Here is a 21499-nt window from a genome sequence, read left to right on the forward strand (position 1 = left end):
TAATAGTCGAAACCACGTCCACAATCTTCTGCAAAAACGTCCATGTTCCTCTTACAGTCAACGACAAAGCAAGAAATTATTAAATAACTTAAATAAAAATAAAAAAATACAGACCTTCTAGAAGCTGGTGTCTTCGGGCGCAAGAGACCATCCCCCTTCACGAAGCAGCCGGACACGTGGTGGAATCCGGCGGCTCCTCCGCGCGTGCGAGATCGCACGTGCGGGACTCCGCGTGCCACGTCGGACGCCTTTCGGGTATAAATAGCACCCTCCGAATCCTCAGCCGTTTATTTTTCACGAAGCTCGCGCTGGATCTTGAGAAGATGGATTCGAACGAGGAAGAAATTCTCTCCGCGGCGATGAATTTGCGAAGAATTTCGATCGATTGGAAGATAACCGCGGAAGAATCATCGCCGAATTGCGAAGACGAGGAAGATGGAGAAGAGGAATTCGAGTTCAGCTTCGCCGTTCCATCGCCGGGCGCGCTGGAGAAGATCGAATCGATCTCAGCCGACGAGATCTTCGCGAACGGCCAGATTCGAGCCGCGTATTGCGTTCCCGAGAAGGAGATTTCAGCCCCGGCGGACGAGCTCGAAGGAGTGTCGGCGGAGAGCTACTGCTTGTGGAGTCCGCTGGAGATGCGGCGGAGATGCCATTCCACGGGAGAATCGAGGCGGTGGCGACTTCGAGATCTGGTTATCGGCCGCAGCCTCAGCGATGGGAAGAAGAAGTTCGTCTTTCTGGACTTGTCTCAATCCGAGGAGAAATCCAAGGAGAAGGAGTCGATGAAGAAGAAGGAGAAGGAGAAGAAGAAGAGCGTTTCTTCGCTCAAGCCGGAGATGGACATGGTAACTGCTCATCGTCTCTTTTACTCTAAGGGTGGGGCTTCTTCTGCTGATCGACGGCGTTCTTATCTTCCTTATCGCAACCATTTGTTCGGTTTCTTCGCCAATTCCAGCAGCCATCATTCCTTCTAGCGCTGAATTTTCAGGGCCTGTAAATTCCTTCTCAGTTCACACATCACCCGACTCGATCTCAGAAACCCATCTGACTTTTTTCTTGAAGATTTGTAGAAATTACTACCCATTCATGCCCATTTGCTGCTTTCTCGGTGTAAAAAATTAATCCTTTTTGACTTTTGAGGATCGTTGGACGGGGTACCAGAATTGCAGCCGTTGTTCAAAACTTCAAATATATTGAAGAACTAAAAAAAGTGGCTGATCTGGGCAGGATTTAATTAACTTGGATCTGGTTTAATTTGTTCTGATTTTTATAAATTCCTTCTTCCTCGTCAAGAGTACTCAAAGCCCGATTGAAGATTCGCTTGCAGCTTTGCAGAAATCCAACTCATTCATCCACTACTGCAGCTTTCGCTGTCCAAAAATCTAGTGTTTTGACTTTTGGGATTGCCCATGTGAAAAAGGGGGTCCAGAAATGCAGTCGTTCATAAAAACGCGTAATTAAAGAAGCCACTGATCTAGACAGGATTTTGATGATCTTGGATTTGATCCTTGGGTCGGTGGCTGAGTTTCGACTTTGGATTGATGTCGAATATTTAATTGGTGGATTGTTTGGAGGATCAATTGACTCGAATTTGGTGAGATCGTTATTGCTTCCATGACTAAACAAAGGATTATCCTGATCGATTGTCTTAGTCAACTCACTACCCATTCCATAAATCGATAGTTGAATAGACTTTTCGAGCCTTCGATTTACTTGACTTGGTCTAAATCAGGGTAATCTGCGTCCATCGCCAAACCTCATATCTCTCTCTCTCTCTATCTCTCTCCGGCTCTCTATCTCTCTCTATCTCTTCCACCTCTCTACCTCTCGATCTATCTCTCTCTCGATCTTTCCCTCTCTATTACTCTATCTCTATCTCTCTCACTTTATCTATCTCTATCTCTCTCTGTCTCTCTCTATCTATCTACAGAGCTCTCTGTCTCTCACTATCTCTCTCTCTGTCACTCTTTATCTATCCCTATATCTCTCTCTCTATTTATCTCTCGCTGGCTCTATATCTATCTCTCTTTATATCTCTCTCTATCAATCTCTATCCTTCTCTCTATTCATCTCTCTCTATCTCTATCTCTTTATCTATCTCTCTCCATCTCTCTCTCTGTGTCTCTCCATACCTCTCTATCTATCCATCTATCTCTCGCTAGCTCTATATCTATTTCTCTCTCTCTATCTCTCTCTATCTTTCTCTCTATTTATATCTCTCTATCTTTCTCCCTATTTCTCTCTCTCTCTATCCTTCTCTATCTATCTATCTATCTAACTCTCTATCTCTCTCTATCTCTCCCTATACCTGTCTATCTATCTATCTATCTATCTATCTATCTATCTGTCGCTAGCTCTATATCTATTTCTCTCTCTCTATCTCTCTCTATCTTTCTCTCTATCTTTCTCCCTATTTCTCTCTCTCTCTATCCTTCTCTATCTATCTATCTAACTCTCTATCTCTCTCTATCTCTCCCTATACCTGTCTATCTATCTATCTATCTGTCGCTAGCTCTATATCTATTTCTATCTCTCCCTAGCTCTATATCTATTTCTATCTCTCTCTATCTTTCTCTCTATTTATCTCTCTCTATCTCTGTCTCTCTCTATCTCTCTCTATATTTCTCCCTATTCCTCTCTCTCTATCCTTGTCTATCTATCTATCTATCTCTCTATCTATCTATCTCTATCTCTCTCTCTGTGTCTCTCTATACCTCTCTATCTATCTATCTCTCGCTAGCTCTATATCTATTTCTCTCTCTCTATTTATCTCTCTCTATCTTTCTCTCTATTTATCTCTCTCTATCTCTCTGTCTTTCTCTCTTTTTTTTCTCTCTCACTATCTCTCTCTGTCTTTCTCTTTTTTTCTCTCTCTCACTATCTCTCTCTGTCTTTCTCTTTTTTTCTCTCTCTCACTATCTCTCTCTGTCTTTCTCACTTTTTATCTCTCTCTTTCTCTCTCTCTATCTCTATATATCTCTCTCTATCTACCTCTCTATTTATCTCTCTGTCTTTCTCTCTATTTATCTCTCTATCTCTCTCTCAATCTCTCTCTTTATATCTCTGTCTCTCTCTATCTCTCTCTATCTATCTCTATATATCTCTCTCTATCTATCTCTCTGTATCTGTCTCTCTCAATCTCTCTCTCTGTGTCTTTCTCTCTTTATATCTCTATCTATCTCTATCTATCTCTCTGTATCTGTCTCTCTCAATCTCTCTCTCTGTGTCTTTCTCTCTTTATATCTCTATCTGTCTCTCTCTATCTATCTCTATCTATCTCTCTGTATCTGTCTCTCTCAATCTCTCTCTCTGTGTCTTTCTCTCTTTATATCTCTATCTGTCTCTCTCTATCTATCTCTCTGTATCTGTCTCTCTCAATCTCTCTCTCTGTGTCTTTCTCTCTTTATATCTCTATCTGTCTCTCTCTATCTATCTCTCTGTATCTGTCTCTCTCAATCTCTCTCTCTGTGTCTTTCTCTCTTTATATCTCTATCTGTCTCTCTCTATCTATCTCTCTGTATCTGTCTCTCTCAATCTCTCTCTCTGTGTCTTTCTCTCTTTATATCTCTATCTGTCTCTTTCTATCTATCTCTCTGTATCTGTCTCTCTCAATCTCTCTCTCTCTGTGTCTTTCTCTCTTTATATCTCTATCTGTCTCTCTCTATCTATCTCTCTCTATCTCTCTGTATCTGTCTCTCTCAATCTCTCTCTCTGTGTCTTTCTCTCTTTATATCTCTATCTGTCTCTCTCTATCTATCTCTCTGTATCTGTCTCTCTCAATCTCTCTCTCTGTGTCTTTCTCTCTTTATATCTCTATCTGTCTCTCTCTATCTATCTCTCTGTATCTGTCTCTCTCAATCTCTCTCTCTCTTTATCTCTCTCTGTCTTTCTCTCTATTTATCTCTCTCTATCTCAATCTTTCTCTGTCTCAATCTTTATTCATCTATCTCTCTCTGTTTATCTCTCTCTATCTCGATATCTCTCTCTCACTCTGTACATCTCTCTCTCAATCTCTATCGCTCTCTCTTTCTCTATCTCTATTGCTCTCTTTATCTCTATTTCTCTCTATATCTCTCTATCTATCTCGTCTCCCTTTGACCCCTTCTCAACTGATCTTTTCTCTCTCTCTCTCTCTCTCTCTCTCTCTCTCTCTCTCTCTCTCTCTCTCTCTCTCTCTCTCTCTCTCTCTCTCTCTCTCTCTCTCTCTCTCTCTCTATCTATCGATCTCTCACACTAAGCATCTATCTCTTTATATACATATCCATCTCGCTTCCCTTTAACCCCTTTTTAACTCATCTTCTTTATCTATTTCTAGCCTTCTCTCTCTCTCTCTCTAAATTTCTGTCTAGTGTCACAAGAAAAAGCTGTGGTATTATGCACAAATTATCTATATCCACAACTGTCTTTCCTTTTCAAGCAATCAATGCACATTTATTGACCAGAATTTGTCCCCCCCTCCCCCCGTCTGTGATCCCTCCCTTTTTTCAAACATCATCTCTGATCCTGAATATATCAGTATAATGTCACAAACATATAGATATCATATTTTCCTTGGTAATAAAGGATTTACCTCCACATATACAACTAAATATAGGAAAATATTTCCCACCCATGAACCTTTTCCCCAGTTTATGCTCTCTCTAAACATTAATTGTGGTTTACAATGCAGGTATAATGCTGCAAGACTATATGTGAATGAAAGTCTAGCAGTAAATTATGTATTTCCAGAAATATCTCAAAATTAAGAAACTAAGGCTCAGATATAAAATTGAATATAACCCTGTTTGTGATTCTGCTTTAAGGAATAAATAATCAATGTCCAAAACATCCCTTAGTCCAAGAAATTGGGGTCCAATTATGAACCTGACTTTATCAACATTTATCCAGTGATCTCAAAAGAACAGCATACTGCCATACAAGAACATAGACACACTAAACTGCATTGGAATTGAGGATTTATCACCAAATACATCAAATGCAAGATATTGAAACCCTATCTGCAACCTGAGCTTCGCACCGATTTGAACTACCTTGTTCTCTTCATAGAAAATATCATGTATCTCCCTTGCCCAGGGAGCTCTATATTTAGTAGTCCTCTAATGAGAACTTAATTACAAAATTGTAAATACTGAACGCTCCCGACTATGATGTTATTCCCTAGCTATAAAAATCATCATCTGTGACCTAGAATCTGAGTAAATTTTCAAAACCATAAAGACATGTGATTCTGCTCAAGAATAAATAATATTCTACAAATCATTCAAAATTAAGAGATTAAGGTTTAATTATGAATCTTAACTTGGCCCCAATTTGGGCTCTCACCCAACATTGTATGTGATTTCAAAGTACGGATTGGCACACACCACATCTTTTTTGCCTGTCTGATACCCAATATAAGGATGAAATTGAAATGCGGATATTAGATATCAGACAAATATTGAATATTTTCCCAATATCAGATATCAGAATGCATGCTGAAGTCCGGATGATGGCAGAGGATGTTACTGGGTATCAGATATCAGAATCTGTACTGAATATCAATATCCAAGATTCTTATATCAGTTTATTTTTACAAAGAAGCATTGTCACATACGGAAGAAAACCAAGAAAACAGTTGTAAAAATATTTCGTTTGGGACACTATCTTATAAATGAATAATACGGTTTATTATAATCATATGCGTACTTGTTGATTGACCAGTCAACTCACAAGATGGGCCGAGGTAATTAGCGCCATGCTGACTTTGACTGATGATTTTAATCTCTGACTTAGTTGGATGTTACTTTTAAGGATTACTTTTTACATAATTCAGTTACGTTTTATATGTTCATACTAGTACAAAAAAAATTATATAAATTATAACTCAATATGTTTCAGAAACTGACAAAACCAATATCTGACACGGATATCCAATATCGTCATCCAACCCGTGAGATAAACGAGGATGACAATAACAGTACAATAGTAATCAATATCCGTATATCGAAAAAACCATATATCAAATCCTTCCATTTCTAAAATCCAGTACAGCATATGTCCCGACATCATCATCCGATATTGAGAACTGGACGGGTGAACACTAGCCATATACTCTGCAGTAGAGTTTCACAACTATTCTTCCATCATATTTTGGGAAGCATGACAGGAGGTAAAGATGTGATGGAAGACGGTTGGGGAATCCGTCTTGATGACAAGTCAACAGGTGACGTGATGAGACGACACAACCAGACGATGGTGGTCATGATTTTTAAAGATAAATTTAGCTATCTCACCGAGTTTTTTGATCTCTCTCCCTCTCTGTCACTCGCTCCCTCTCTTTCCCTCCCCCTCCTCCCCCCTCCTCCCTCCACGAACCTCTTTTCACATGTTCGCCGGCGGCAGCGCCAGCTCTGGCTGTGGTTGGGGCAATGAGAGGTAGACGGCAGAGAGATCGAGAAAGCGAGAGACCAAGGGAAAGAAACTGAGAGAGAGATTGACTGATTGAGCCAGAGAGAGAGAGAGACAGAGAGTGATAAACTGAGATAAAGAGAGAATGTGTGTGTGTGACTCCCGCACAAGCGTAGCATTCAAATGACCTAAATTAAAGCCTAAAACAAGAGAGTTTTTATTGGTTACTATGGCCTTATGTGGCGGTCGGTGACGCTGTTTGGATGATGACATGGACCGGGACGGATTTCTCAGAAAATCAGGGATGTGTGATGGGACAAGATATGTGATGAACTAATTGTCACACTCTGCCCCGACACCACACGTCATCTGTCCCGTCACTTCCCCTCTGTCCCATCCCGGACACGCCAAACCCTACAGTGCAGCAGGGAGGCGCAGGGTGGCCAGTTAATCCACAGAGGCCCCAGCTCTGAGATATCATAGTACTGAAGCAGTATAATAATGAAATATGTCTATGTTTCCCACACCAAACCACGCGATGCGCTGATCCCAATCTAAAAATCAGACTATGTTTCCTTCTCTCTCCATATTTTCTCTGATAGGCAGAGCCCGATACGAACCTGCTGGTTCGTATCGGTGAGAAGACGAGAAGGGAGGGAGAAGGCGCCGGGATGGACTATGGCAGGACAAGGGCAGGCAGGATGGACGTCGCCTACGAGAGAGGTCCGGCGGAGTGGACGTCGTCAGAGGAAGCCAAACACATTTCTGGAATACTTCTTGGCTGCCCTCCTCAAGGAAGGGCTGTTCTATTTAAAGAGATTACAAAAGGTCCAAATGACCTAAATGCCCCTATTGGGCTAAATGATGAAAACGGCCTAGATACATCGGGGTCGTATCAGAGCCACAATAGAATTGACACGATTTTCTGCCTAGGAAAAAATAGCAGAGAAAATTTTGAGCCCAAGAACTCACGAAAAGCATTATTCCCTAGCCTAATCATTTTCCATAATCTGGATAATCATCTACTATGGAATTCAGATGAAAAATAACACTTGGTTGAGATAGGCCACTGACCTGTGGGGCCCAGTTTTGTTCACACAGGAACGGGCTTTAAACCAGATGAGTGACGCAACTCCGCGGCGAAGTCTCGGGCCCACAGGTCATAGTGTATGATCTCCTCAAGGCTTGGTTGACTGACCAGGTCATTCCTGTGGGCATCGCAGGTCTTCTCCACGATCTTGAATATGTCCAGGTAGCTAATCCTGCAAACCCACAAGCCCAAGTTTCAGAAGTTGTTGCTTATGAAGAACCCACAAATTTTCAATTTAATTTCATAGCATTTGAAGAAAATATGTCGGACAGAGAAAAGAGTTTAACTTTTTCTGGGTTTTTAATGAAGGTTATAAATCAGGAAAAAGTGAGTCTGAAGTTCTGGGGGAACAATATAATCAAATGAATGATCTTGCTCATTAAATTCCGAAAGAAGAAAAAACCATGAAGCCCAAGTTTCAGGAGCTCTTGCTTAAAAAGAATATGGGATTATTTTTCAATTTAGTTTCCCAGAATGTAAAAAAATCTGTAATACAGAAAAAAGAAAAAGTTTTTCTAGGTTTTTGATGGATGTGTGTGATCAATCTGGAAGAGGAAGAACTCTAGAGTTATGAGGAACAATTTATTAAGATAAATGGTCTTGCTTATGAAATTTTGAGGAAAGAATAGGCCCTTTTGTCAAGTTTCAGAAAGTCTTGCTTATGAAAAGTATGATATTTTTTTTTGGAAGAAGATTTAAAGCGGTCAACCCACAAAGCGGTAACCACCCAAAGGTACACGTGAAGAGCCCTAAAACTAAGAAGAGTATGAGATTATAAAGCAAGTGAGACACCCAGAATTTGAAATCTGTCATGAAGCACAGTGTGAGGACTTTTTCCTTAGATTTTGAAGGATGAATGTGAATAATCTCGAAAAGAAAAAAGTCTAAAGTTCTGAGGGAACCAATGAGAAAAATAATAAACACCGTCCGAATAGATGGAATATTTTATGAAATTCTGTGAACCCAGAAGCCCGAGTTTTCAAAGCTCTTGCTTATGAAGAAATATGGAATTATGAAGAAATATGAGATTGCGGAGAATTTGAGGATTATCTATAAGATGAGGAGTGGGGAATCTTGTCCGAGTTTTATCATGGATGGATGAGACAAATACGGAAAAGAAAGATGTCTGAAGTTCAGTGGGAAGAATAAAACGTGATTAATGGAAAATTTTTAAACCTTGTCCGAATGGATGGACTTTCTTATGAAATCCTGCAAAAAATTAAACGCAGAAGCCAAGTTTTGGAAGACCTTGACGATGAATCCCATGAAATAAAAATTGAATAAAACATATAGAGCAGGAAAGTGAGAAGAAGTTTTTTCTGGGTATTTCATGAATACATGTGCCAAATGGGTAAAAGGAAGAAAGCTGAAATTGCTATAAAGCACTAAAACATGATTATGGGAAAATAACAAGGCCATACGAATAAATAAAAAATAAAGATAGGATCATGATCAGAGAATATGATACATACTTTTCATCAATAAACATCTCTACTGCTTTCTCGTTGGCTGCACTAAGGACGCCAGTCATGGTGCCTCCGGCACGACCAGCAGCATAAGCCAGATCCATGGACGGGTACTTCACTTTATCTGGTGCCTTAAATGTCATCGAGCCCACCCTGAATGCGACATCATCAGTTAGCATACTACAGTTTGATTTGTACCAAGATATGTAAGCATAGATATCAAGCTATATTATGACATGGAAGTAATTGCATTTAATGATCAGATAGTTGGCACCAACTCATACAATAAAGAGTTTAGTTTCAGTTCTGCGCTGGTAAGGCAATATCAGAATCCAATTTAATGATGAAAAAGATGCTATTTTAGACATAACCAATGTTTCTTTTGAAAGAAAAGACATAACTAATGTTGTTCCATGTTAGTTTATATTGTCTCTCGTTATTTTCTACATCTCTTTCTTTTATTCTAAGTGGACCACATGGAGTAAATGGCCCATGTCCTTTGTTCTTTCTTTTTTTGAAAGATGATTCGAGGCAGTCTCCCGACAAAGCAGTAACCACCCAAAGATAGATGTGAAGAGCCCAAAAGCTCTACTCATACATGGTCAAACCCTTCCCTATCTGTTTACACCTCAATGGAACCATGACGCCATAAGGCCCTCGACCTCGTGGGCGAGCCTGTCCTTGGACAGCTTGCACTCCCTAAATATTACCTCATTACGGTGTAGCCATATTGCCCAGACCACTGTCATTGCTTGGACCCCACTTTCCTCATTCTAGGTCCACCTCTCCGTATGAACTCCCAGAAGACCACCTCCAATGTCGCGTTCACCACCAGCGGTGCTTGGGTGGCTGAAATGGAGTGTGCGAAGGGGCTCTCGAAGAATAAATGGTTGCAGTCTTCATTGCCTCTTGTGCATAAAGTGCACGCCGCCGATGTATCTGGATACATTCTCTTGCGGAAGATGTGGGTCACCAGTTTTTTGCGCAGTAAGAGCCATCCAAAGATCTTAACCTTTTGAGGAACCTTTAGGCACCAAGTGGCACAACATGCCGAGGTAGTTGATTTGTCCTCATTTCCCTGACGGATCCTCGCATAGACCTTCCGAACTGAAAAGGAAGTGCAGGTAGAAACACATTCGTCTTGTTCTCCATGACTTGATGAGCACTGAATCAAGGCTTGTTACATGCCCAAAAATTCCGCCACCCTCTTGTCTTTCTTTTTATTACAAGTGGGCCAAATTTCTACAAGAGGTCCTCTTCCCGGAACCTTTCTGTGCCCCTTATTTCTCACGTGAAGAACAAGTGAACTAAGTTGTATGGCCCCAGCCAATATTATATTCGCCAGTATTTAATTGGGTGAGACTAAGCACAATAAATGTCATTTTGTAATATGTTATTTTAATGTGGTAACTGGAAGAGCCTGTGTCAACATTCCCTAATTGGTTAGTCACACTTGTATGATGATATCGATACATGACCTCCAGATTATACAATGATGACATGTTTTCTCATGTTTGTGATGGCACGGCAACATTGAATTATGTTATTTTAATTAGACTTATGGTGCTCCCATGGCCTCTAAAGTATATGAGAATTTAAGATCAGTACAATTCAAAACGAAAAAAAAGGATCAGTATGATTCAATATGATGCGGTCGCAACATTAAACAACATACAATTGGATGAACGATTTAATGCCTATGTTTATGGGCAATTGAACTGCTTACATTACTCTCACTAGCACATTTTAATTAGCCTCAGATTCATTTGACAAAGAGTTTAGGGTACAGGCATACTTGCAAAGGTCAAGCCGAGGCCATGTAACTTCTGAGCAAGGTATTCTCTCTGGCCACGAAAGGGTGTACAAGATAGGCAGTCGCATATCGGGCCACCCCAGCTGAGCAATAACTGAAGAGTCCTGAGAGAATAAAAAAAATCATAAACAAGTTAAATCAGTGTATTTCAGTTCTAAATTTTTTTGGGTCATGTTTATTTCGGTAGATGGAGGGGAAATTGCTAGGGATTATCCCTAAAACTTCGTGAAATATTAAGAAGAATAGAGAAGTGTAAATGAAGTATCGAATGACCTGAGTCTCGATCATCGAATGGATGATGGATTGTGGATGGATCACAATGTCAATATCGTCGTAGTTAGCCCCAAAAAGATAATGGGCCTCAATAACTTCTAAGCCCTGCCAAAAAATACTTCTCAGGTTATTCACTGTTCAGGAAACTCTGGCCTTCAGCAGCTTATCCCTGAAGTAGACAAATATGCGTTAAGAGAAAAAGTGATAGAGATGAAGAAGAGAGAAAGAGAGACCTCTATTCAAGGGCCTGTGCAATGAATGGATTTAAATGATGCATCACACCACTTTATTATGAATGTTAGAGTACCTTATTGAAGAGGGTGGCAGAATCGACCGTAATCTTCTTTCCCATATTCCAGTTTGGATGTTTCAACGCATCTGCAACTTTCACTTCTTTCAGCTTTTCTACAGGCCAGTCCCTGCATGGTACCCAAAACAAATGAAACTTTCGAAATCTCAGCTTTGGATGAAATGCTTCATGCCAGTCAAGAATGGAAACCTTCTAGATAGTTTTAGACATGCTTGAAACCGGTGAAACGTTGCCTTACCTGAAGGCCCCTCCCGATGCGGTCAAAATAATACGTCTGAGTGCTCCTTCTGGTAAACCTTGAATACACTGTAGAATAGAGGGAATTCACAAATCTTGAATGCACCAGAAATAGCATTGTGCAGCAGTTTTTCTCTCATACGTCATGATCTCACGATTTCTTCCCAGATCAAGTCTGGTAATTTTCCTATCAGAAACGGCCCACATAGATGATGACTATGAGTTGGGCATAAATGTTAAAACGGTCATGTAGTGTTCGCCCAACCGATATCTGTCCGTCATCCAGTATCGGACAACCGATATCTGATATCCGGGAAAAAATGGGACGGTGTCGGATATCGGTCGATATCCGTCTAGAAGGGGTTAGACGGATATCGGTATCGGATATCGGGGGGTGAGGACGAATACGGTATCAGATATCTGATATCGGTTTTCCGAAATCCGGATTTCGGAGACGGATACCGGATGCCGGATATCGGTTTTCGATATCCAGATATCGGAACCGGTATCCGGATATCGGAACCGATTTCGACCGATAAAAATAAACTATGTTCTACATTCCACCTGTTAGTTTTAATCGCATTGTATGGGTTTTGATTTATGATCAATGCCTATTAATATATAGTGTGCAATTTTTTTTTTCTTCCATATGGGATAACAGGATTCAAAGTTAATGTAAACTCTGAATCCCGTTATCCCACATGGAAGATAATAGAAAATTTTCTCTGTATAAATTAAATGAGGCCGATAAATTATTTAATATTAAAATAATGTTTATATCTATTATCGCTATATTTTAAGAGCGTTAGATATATATAATATTTAATTAATAAGTACACCGTCCAATAAATAGAAACAAAAATTTCTAAATCTTTCCATAAGGGATAAACGGATTCCGAGTATAACAGAAAACCCAAATCCTTCTATCCCATATGGAAAAAATTAAAAATCCGCAACTGTATATAATAGTTGAGATGCATGACCAAATCGAAAGCTCTTCCGGTTCACCCGTGCCCACGTTATCTATGCGAAATGCGGGATGTCTAATAAATAAAGTTATTTTTATTATAATTTGATGCGGATATCGGTTTTCGATATCCGCATCTGATATCCGATATCGTCATCTGCCCCGTTGAGACGGAGACGGATGCCGACATCGAGACGGATATCGGTATCGGATATCGGCACTGTAGCAACCGATATCCGATACCGATATCCGATACCGATATCCGGCATCCGGATATCGAAAAGAATGGATACCGGAAAATGCCATTCCAGTATCCGATACAGCATCCGTCCCAATACCGGCATCCGGTACCAGTATCGGGACGGGCGAACCCTATGGTCATGTATCTCACTGGGACAAAATATTACAGTGTTCTGTATAACACAGAAACGATAAATTCGTGCAACAAATCCTGAAAAATTGCATGGATAGAATGAATCTCTCAACCTGAAATATGGCAGAATGCTCTGAATCCGCCGGAAGTATTTTGACGTTATGCTTATGAGCAAGAGGGAGCACGAAAGGTCCTCCAGCAATGAGCGTTTCCTTGTTTGCCAAAGCTATATTTTTTCCAGCTTCTATTGCTGCCACGGTGGGCTGAGCCCGAAGAAAAAAGGGTAAAAAGAAACAAAACATTAGACGATGACATAAAACGTCCAAAAATGGAAACAATGAGCATAATAAACAACCGAATTAAAAAATCCATGAAATATGTGAGGTTATTTACCTTTAGCCCTGCACAACCTACAATCCCTGTAACAACGGTAACTGCGTCCGGATGGCGGGCAACCTACAGGGTTTGAGCGAAATAACAGCCTATTATTCATTCAGTGCTCATAATAATACTAAATGACAAGACAGAAGAGTGAATTCAGCTCACCTCTATAATGCCCTCTTCTCCAGGAATGATTTCTGGTTTGTGTTCACAATCAGCCAAAGCCTCTTTAAGTTCACTAACTAACGACTCATCCTTCACAGAAACTAACTGAGGCTTGAATTGTTTCACCTATAGTCATAGAAACACACGAGAGTCAAGAGCGTTGGTTAAATATTTAAATAAATCGAAGAAATAGAGAAAAAGAACATGCCTGATCGGCAAGAAGAGTCACATTCGAACCAGCAGCAAGCGCAACAATCTTGAACTTATCCGGATTCTCAGCCACTATGTCCAGTGTCTGCAAAGAGAAAACATTTCAAGCAGTCTCCAAGATAGTAATACAGGACATGCGAAATCATGGTACACTATTAAAGATGTTCCTGAAAAGCATATCTTATCGTTTCAGGCAGACAATGAACTGTTCTTTGCCAATTGTTCACATAAAATCCTCTCTACTCGAGCCTAATGATAAGAATAATCCATTCAATAGACAAAATTTACCTGAGTTCCAATCGATCCTGTCGATCCTACAATAGATATAGGCTTTGGACCGTCCCACACATGATGACCTGGTTCAGCAACCGCGCGACCTGGCCAAGCGGGCGGCGGCCCCTGTTGCGCAGAGCAGGATGCTCTCCCAGAAGACCTACCTTCCCTGAATCTCCTCTGAGCGAGCTCCACTGTTAACACCACAACCTCATCAGATAATCTCTAATCTCAACACATAATCAAGAAAAAATGTTGAACAATCCAAAAAACGATAGGCAACTGTGATCTGAGAAAATTACAAACTCATCGCCGAGAAATCTCCACATATTTAAAAATGGATCAAAAACACAATAAATCACTCCTCTCGGAGCATTGACATGGAAAAAGAGGGAAAGGATCGAACCTTTGAACCTGCGAAAGGTTCCTCTGCTGGAATCCAAGAAGGAAACTCCTCCGACCTCGCCATGGAAAGGGAGCTTCAAAGCCATCTCCTCTCTCAGCAATCCTCTAGCTCGCAAGAACGAGGAGGAATATCAGCGAAGTCTGCAGCCCGAGCGTGGAGCGCCAGAGATAAGACGAGCGGTCTGCGTGCACTGAACCAGAGAAAGAGAGAGAGAGATTAGTATTTATACTTCGGTGTAGGAACAGTATAACGCCGATGCGCTGAGGGTATATTCTAACGCATTTCCCCTCTCATGGCTTGCTTCTTAACTGGTTCCCTGATCCGCTGTAACTGACTTCCATTTCGTCCAACGGACGGCGGTGAAACCGCCACGTAGGATAGAGAATGAGGCCCAAGGTAGGATCTATCTCTGATGAGGTAGCAACTAAAAGTGGTGAGCCCCACCTTACTGACATCAGACTGTACTCCAGTCTTTGCCCACATGGTTATAATGCTGGACTGTTCTGGACGGTTTTCGTCCCGTCCCACGTCCCATTTTTTTTGCTAGCGTCCCCATTGAGTATGACATTGGGAATGGAAAATGATACATGTTCTGGTTCATCTAGATCTAAAGTTGGCGAAAAAAATTATAAAATGAAATTTTAGTGCATTCCAGAGTGAGGGAAGGGACTGCTTCCTCGTCCAGAAACAAAAAAACTGTCCCATCCTACTTCCAACAGACAGACTTCACCTCTTGTGATGTCAAAGACCCTGTACGAAACGATGATATGTCCCCCGAATGGAAAAACCTTTCAGTCCACATCAGTGCACTACATATCAGATATCACTTGCTACAGTGCATGCTTTCAATATCGTTATCCATCCTGATATCTGCCACTGCCTTCATCGTAGGGGTTGCTAATGTAAGTTTTTTCGACATCCAACATTAAATCTAGAATATATTTTAAATAATTTTTTTGTATTAGTAGGAAAAATATGTCTTAAATCTAAGCAAGTAATAACCCAAATGTTCCCCCCCATGGAAAAACCATCCCATCCACATCTGTGCACTACATATCAGATATCACTTGCTACAGTGCATACTTTCAATATCGTTATCCATCCTGATATCTGCCACCGCCTTCATCTTATGAGTTGCTAATGTAAGTTTTTTCGACATCCAACATAAAATTTAGAATATATTTTAAATAAATCTTTGTATTAGTAGGAAAAATATGTCTTAAATCTACAGAAAAAATAACCCAAATTTTACATGTTGCCAAGTCTTGTTTGAGGATTGAGTTGATGTCAGTGTTGTAGTTCAACAGTGTGGTCAGCACGAAGAACTCATAGAACTGTTTTTATTTCTTCTGTATGGGACACTTTTTCTTCATGAAAAAAACCAATATCTGGTAATCGGCTACAAACATAGGAACATCAGTGCTTAGTACAGATATCTAATACCGTCATTTGCAACTATAAAATATCAGATAATCCGTCCCAATATACTATATATATCAAAATATTTGATATCCGTCCGATCGGAACCGATCGGATCGAGTTTGTCGATCGATCGGACCAGTTGTAGGGCCCACACTAACAGAGAAAGACACGTAAGCAGTCCTTTATGACGTGTCAAAAAAGTTCGTTACAGAGGGTATGTATATATTAAGGGGGATCGGGGATTATCGGAGATCGATGATTTCAAATCTGAGATTAGGGTTGATGAAGACATTGGAGCAGTCCTCGTAGATGGGAGATCCGTCGGTTGGTTCGCGGTGCAAATGGAATCCACGTTCCTTGCAGTCTCTGAGCGCGTTGATTCCCGCCGGATCGGTCAATCGGAAGATCCCGAAGTTTCTGGAAGCAAGAATTGGTGATCATGAAGATCTCGAGTTTTTAATTCTTTTGCAGGAAAGATGTCGAGATTGAAGGATCTTGCCTCGAAGAATCTGTTGGAGCCATAACGATCGCTACTGCCTCCGGGAGCATCACCTGAGAGGTAATCGTAAAATTTGCGGTAAAATTCGACAATTTCAGGTACAAATTAAAGGTTAATAATTTGAAATGAGAGCCGGATAGCGGTAATCATCGTTCATTTGAGAGGTAATCATTCGACCGTAGAATAACCTTAATTTCCAGTAACCGGCTCTGGTTTTTGAAATCAGATCGACAATTTTCCAGTTTAGAAATAGAGATTCTGAATCACAAGTATTTTGGTCAATAAGTAAGTAATAATCTCGATAAACTGACGAGGATTTAAAGCGGAGATCCCGTGATCATGGCGGACCTGGAATGAGTACTGAGTGTGAAGATCAATGGACGACATGAAACAGCTTTGCGAGGGATGAGTCTGCAGAGATCGGGGAGAAAGATTATTTGTTGGAAGAACACAGTGAGAGGATCATGGTGAAAAAAGAATACATACGTGGATCCATCCCAAAGGAAAAAGGGATAACTCATCCTGCAGAGCAAAGATCTCTTCCTCACGCAACGCGAGGCACTGAACATAGAGAACAAGATAGATATTCTCAAGAACAAGCATTGCATGAATAGCATAATTTAATTGGTTTACCGAATTCGAACTGGATTCTTGTTTTGGCACAATCAAAGTCGTCACGTAGAAAGTGCCATTTTTCTGCAGATCATAATTTAAAGAACTTTGAGAAACAGAGGAGAGAAAAATATCGAGTTTTGATTCAGGAAAATTATAAATAAGATTACGAGAGAAGCCCCAAGAACTCCGCAAGTTTCCAAGTCATTCTCCGTGTTGGCGCTTGCTAGCACCATGAATTCGTCCATCAATCCTGCTGACTGGAGGCATAAAACGAAATCAGTATTTTGGATATAATTCAGATTCATTTTCTGGCACAAATCTTGAAGGAACACACCAAGTGGATCTCATGGATTGTGCTCGAACGCTCCAAATATGCTATCTTTCCGCTACTGGCGGCGACGTGAGAAATACTTGACTCAAGAGGGGCAGTCTCCACCCACGATGTAATTGCGGAAGGTGGATGATACTTGACAGCCGCTTGATTAACATCATGATGCGTTTGAATCATGGCATCAGCGGGCTCTTTTGTTCTTCTGGTTTTAATCGTCAATCATTATACTCGATCAAAGTTAGAAACGAAAATCTACATTATGATCAAAGTAAGAGTAAGTCATTTTTTCGAAAATTGAAGTCTTATTTGGGCATAAGTATTGGGAAAGGGCAGAACGGTATTCCGATCCTATCTGATTAACTGCGCGAGCCCTTTGAAATTACGTATTTTCTATTTAATGTGTAGTCATAGTTGCTTGTTTCATGATACCCAGTTTCTGAATCTTTCAAATTTACAATTTTGCCTAAATTCCCATTCGGTTTATTTTTCCTGCCACATCACCGTTTCCTGTAAGCAATAGTTGATTTAATTCAGAGCCGGTGCTTTCGCATGGCAGAATTTAGGGTCTCGATTAGGAAAAAAATCAGGGTTCCTCAAATCAGAATCTGAACTTTACCGTCAAAATGTAGGGATCTCGATCGGATGTAGACTCTTCAATCAGAATTGGGGACTGTCTATCCGATCGAATGTGAACTTCGCGATCAAAATGTATGGATCTCGATCACAATTTAGGGATTTCCATCAAATCGAAATTTTCCCGATCGAAGTTCTCCATCGAATCAGAACTTTTCGATCAAAATTTACTACTCTCGGTCAACGAAGAATTTCTAGAACAAAAATTAGAGCTCTCGATCGAATATGAAATTCCGACTCCCCGCAAAATACGAATTTCTAATCCAAAATGTTTGGCTCTCGATCGGGAAACTTAGGGCTCCCGTTCGAAATTCAGCCAATAACTTTTAGATCAAAATTTAGAGCTTCTCGATCGAAATTTAGGATCTCAGATTGAGATTAGAAGAAATCGGACGTATGATAACCGATCGTGGAGCGGAAGAGCGGAGTTAATCACCTTTTGCTCCAAGCAATCGCTGGAGGAAAATCGGATGCGCTTGTTCTCATCTCGCGCGAGTTGTAAGAGATGAACAGCACAAGTGATCAACATATAAGATATTTCCGAACTCTCCATCGCCATCGAACGGGCCGCATTTTCCACTTGGTCGCCGGCTGCTGTCGCTCTCTCGACGGCGTGCCGTATTCCATTAGCGTTAGAGCGAGCGAGTGATGATACCGCCATTGAATTTGCTTATTTATATGTTTCCACTGGTTTGCGTATTTATAAATAAATCCGGAATCTGAATGTCTGGGCGACTCATTTGGGTGGACCGTTCAAAAATCTGCCTTAACTTCAATCAGCCAGGTGGATTTGCGTATTTAATGAACTCAATCAGCCAGGTGGATCTGATTGTGTGTTGATAGTTTTAGTTAGGGTTTTCCTGGTCTGATTGGGATTCTTCGCAAGGACCTAACCTTACCTAAGGTTTTGTCCCGTCCCAGTCCAGTCATGTTGAAGAGTCAAATTCAAAGAAGAAAAGTCAAAATGAAGTAGTTGTCATGGACTCCTCATTAAAGAAAAGTGGAGAAGAATAGAAGAAGATTAGAAAGAAGAAACGAAAAATAAAGGAAAGGAAAATGAATACCAAGAAAAAAAGGAAGGAAAATAGTAGGAGGAAAAAAGACATGAAAAAGATATATAAAAATAAGAATTCAAACAAAGAAGATGAATCAATATTTTTGTTCTTGTCGGAGATCATTCACAAGGGCAGAGACCTGGTGGCCTCAATAGAGATAATAACCACCGACCGTCCTAGCATGGAGGCGAAGAAGACTATGGCCAAGTGGAAAGGGAACACAATTAAGGGGAGCAGTTGCAAGAGAGATGGCAATTGGCTTCCAACACAACCAAGAAAGAAGGAGATTGCAAAGGGTAAAAAAACCTGCTTAGAAGGTTCAAGGGATGGACCAGTGAGGGGGGATTCAAATTCTGATTCACAGATTAAGCCAGCTCATGGACCCAACTACGGCATGAAGAGCTGAAGAATGCAGAACAGACGCCCAGATAGTCCAATTCGGACCTCCAGACCAGGTGATACAGCTCCTCTCTGTCATGGCAAGCACAAAGTAGACATACAAGTGGACCGGTCAATTGAAGGACAGCAATGGGTGCGGGTTGAATCGGGCCGTTAATGGGGGAGAAAAAACCAGGCCAAAACTGATATCTGTGACATAATTAATGGTCCTGAGGTGACACTACTGTACTATAAATGTCTCCAATGGGGGCTTTGCGACAAGGAATGCCATGACTCTACAATATGTTTTAAATGCAGAGGGGCTGGACACCGTCAAGCAACATGGCAATATGGCAGAAGGAATACCTGGGCCACACAGAGCACTTAGGAAGATAAAATGACCCACGGGAAGACTTGAAGAGATGTATGTTAATGGGCTCAAGGGTTGCATGATAAGAGAAGTTAGAAGTGGAAGTCCCGAGGCCAAAGAGGTGAGACTCGGGAACGGCACGTCTGGGACGTGACACCCATGACATGACGGGACGGATGACGACACGTGACGAACGGCGACGTGACGAACTATTCATCATGTCACTGTTCGTCATGTGTCTGAGGATGTTTAAGATTTTTGTTACATTCTCGTCACGCGTCACGTGTTCCTCGTTCTGTCACATTGCCGTCACCGTGATGCCGTCCCCGTCACCGGTGGCGATCCTATTTGACTTCACAAATAATATTATATTCCTAAGCATCTGCAGAATAAAACAGATTTATAATTAGGGGAATCGGTAGAACGGGAAAAAGGGTTCCCCTCCGAGGATCTAGAGAAGGAGAGGGAGCGGCGATGGTGGTTCTCGGCGGAGATTGAGAGCTGGACAAGGAGATATTGCAAACTAGATCTGTCGGAAAGAGAATCTCGCTTGTCGATTCGGCGATTTCGCAAGGAACTGGACACTGATCTACGGAGAAGAGAGTAAAGTCTCAATTGAGGGAGAAGGAATTCAGATCGCAGAGGAAGACGTGGAGGAGGATCGGTGCAGAGACAACCTACGGCTGATGAAAACTGTGTCGAGAAGCAGTAGATCGACCGCCAGGACGACACCATCCCAGACGCTTTCCGGCTGAAGTATCCAAATCCGTCAAGCCGAAGTAGGAGTCGCCACTCGCCACTTGCCATTCTCCAAGTCACAAGTTGGACCAGGAGTGCTGAACCTCAAGCTGAGGGGGTTGCCCAGGATTCAACTGCTTCCAAGAGAACATTCTCGGCCTTCTCTTTGAGGAAATCGGTGGCTATCCTATTTGACGTCGGACAAGATGTGAGGTGTAAATCTCCCGAGGTATCGCTCCCTTTTTTCTCTTTTCCTTGCAACTTGGAATTCGTAAACTTTTCCTGCCCCTCAGCTCTCTTCTCCCTTTTCATGTTTGTTCTTTCTTTCACTTGGCAAACAAATCCATAATTCAATTCTACTCTACTTTGCGCCAATAAATCCTTAATTTTTCAGTCAATAAATTAATTAGTACAACAAATTTCTTACATCCCTTGGCAAGTGGCAACAAATTAGTTATTTAACTATAAATGTCTTCACTTTTGTGTCAACAAATTAATTATTATACTTTTCAATTTTTCAATCAAAAACATACTTAATAAATTATCTACATTCCAAAACTTAGGTCAATAATCTGATTATTATAACATATTAAACCATACGTCAAAAAATCGTTCATTTTTATACACATCTCGGGAAAAAATTAATTATTAACATCTATTTAATAAAAAAATAAAAGTGTATTTAAATTCCGTCACGGTCGTCATCCGTGACGGACATTTCATCATGTCACGCGTCTGGACTACCCCGTCGCTGTCACGTCACCGTCACGGACAACCCGTCACGCGTCACCGTCACCGTCATGCTTCATCCAATTCGTCACTGTCACCGTCACGTGTCCATCAAAGTGATGTGTGACGTGACGGATGACGTTTGACGATCCCTAGGTGAGATTAGCATTGTGTAAGAAAGTCCTAGTCTTGGAAAAGGCTGAAATGCGGACACTGGAAAATGAACACTTTTTCATGTGAGGGGACTCAATGACAGCCTACATTACGCTCAATAGATGAGGCCAAATGATCAATGATCAAATGGAGTTATACTGGCGTCGAGTGTTACTAGAGGACAGAGCAAAAGAAGGGCAGGTGAGTTTGTCATTTTGGAAG

The 21499-nt window shown here is 41.1% G+C and overlaps 3 protein-coding genes across 5 annotated transcripts; 1 reads left to right on the forward strand and 2 right to left on the reverse strand.

Annotated features, from left to right (window-relative positions):
* The first annotated feature begins 292 nt into the window (after positions 1-292).
* LOC144702916 (uncharacterized) lies at positions 293-1084 on the forward strand. The gene has a single exon (XM_078574939.1). The coding sequence runs from the start codon at positions 324-326 to the stop codon at positions 975-977; it is 654 nt and encodes a 217-aa protein (XP_078431065.1). The 5' UTR covers positions 293-323; the 3' UTR covers positions 978-1084.
* Positions 1085-7358: 6274 nt separating this feature from the next.
* Positions 7359-14560, reverse strand: DXR (1-deoxy-D-xylulose 5-phosphate reductoisomerase). The gene is made up of 12 exons (XM_078574938.1): positions 14355-14560; positions 13964-14142; positions 13674-13760; positions 13466-13591; positions 13313-13375; positions 13033-13182; positions 11581-11648; positions 11340-11451; positions 11033-11137; positions 10742-10863; positions 8953-9099; positions 7359-7652 (listed from the first exon to the last, which is right to left on the reverse strand). Exons 1-12 carry the CDS (start codon positions 14437-14439, stop codon positions 7484-7486), a joined length of 1413 nt encoding a protein of 470 aa, XP_078431064.1. The 5' UTR covers positions 14440-14560; the 3' UTR covers positions 7359-7483.
* Positions 14561-15930: 1370 nt separating this feature from the next.
* AMSH2 (associated molecule with the SH3 domain of STAM 2) lies at positions 15931-18486 on the reverse strand. 3 transcript variants are annotated; one of them, XM_078575323.1, is made up of 8 exons: positions 18291-18486; positions 17225-17420; positions 17058-17147; positions 16909-16971; positions 16762-16836; positions 16624-16686; positions 16276-16328; positions 15931-16193 (listed from the first exon to the last, which is right to left on the reverse strand). In XM_078575323.1, exons 1-8 carry the CDS (start codon positions 18338-18340, stop codon positions 16019-16021), a joined length of 765 nt encoding a protein of 254 aa, XP_078431449.1. In that variant the 5' UTR covers positions 18341-18486; the 3' UTR covers positions 15931-16018. The 3 variants fall into 3 exon arrangements, with proteins under 3 accessions (XP_078431449.1, XP_078431448.1, XP_078431450.1); XM_078575322.1 differs by having other exon boundaries at positions 17225-17423; XM_078575324.1 differs by having other exon boundaries at positions 17225-17473; positions 18291-18440.
* Between the last annotated feature and the right edge of the window lie 3013 nt (positions 18487-21499).

The sequence above is a fragment of the Wolffia australiana genome, chromosome 5 (assembly GCF_029677425.1).
Source record: "Wolffia australiana isolate 7733 chromosome 5, ASM2967742v1".
NCBI lineage: Eukaryota > Viridiplantae > Streptophyta > Magnoliopsida > Alismatales > Araceae > Wolffia > Wolffia australiana.

Coding starts and splice junctions, on each gene's coding strand:
- LOC144702916 (XM_078574939.1), top strand. CDS start 324: ATGGATTCGAACGAGGAAGAAATTCTCTCCGCGGCGATGAATTTGCGA.
- DXR (XM_078574938.1), bottom strand. CDS start 14,439: ATGGCTTTGAAGCTCCCTTTCCATGGCGAGGTCGGAGGAGTTTCCTTC. Junction 13,376..13,465: donor GAGAAGAGGGCATTATAGAG/GTGAGCTGAATT, acceptor CAAACCCTGTAG/GTTGCCCGCCATCCGGACGC. Junction 7,653..8,952: donor GAGATGTTTATTGATGAAAA/GTATGTATCATA, acceptor GTGGGTTTGCAG/GATTAGCTACCTGGACATAT.
- AMSH2 (XM_078575322.1), bottom strand. CDS start 18,340: ATGAGAACAAGCGCATCCGATTTTCCTCCAGCGATTGCTTGGAGCAAA. Junction 16,687..16,761: donor TTCCTTTGGGATGGATCCAC/GTATGTATTCTT, acceptor CGATCTCTGCAG/ACTCATCCCTCGCAAAGCTG. Junction 16,194..16,275: donor GCTCCAACAGATTCTTCGAG/GCAAGATCCTTC, acceptor TCTTGCTTCCAG/AAACTTCGGGATCTTCCGAT.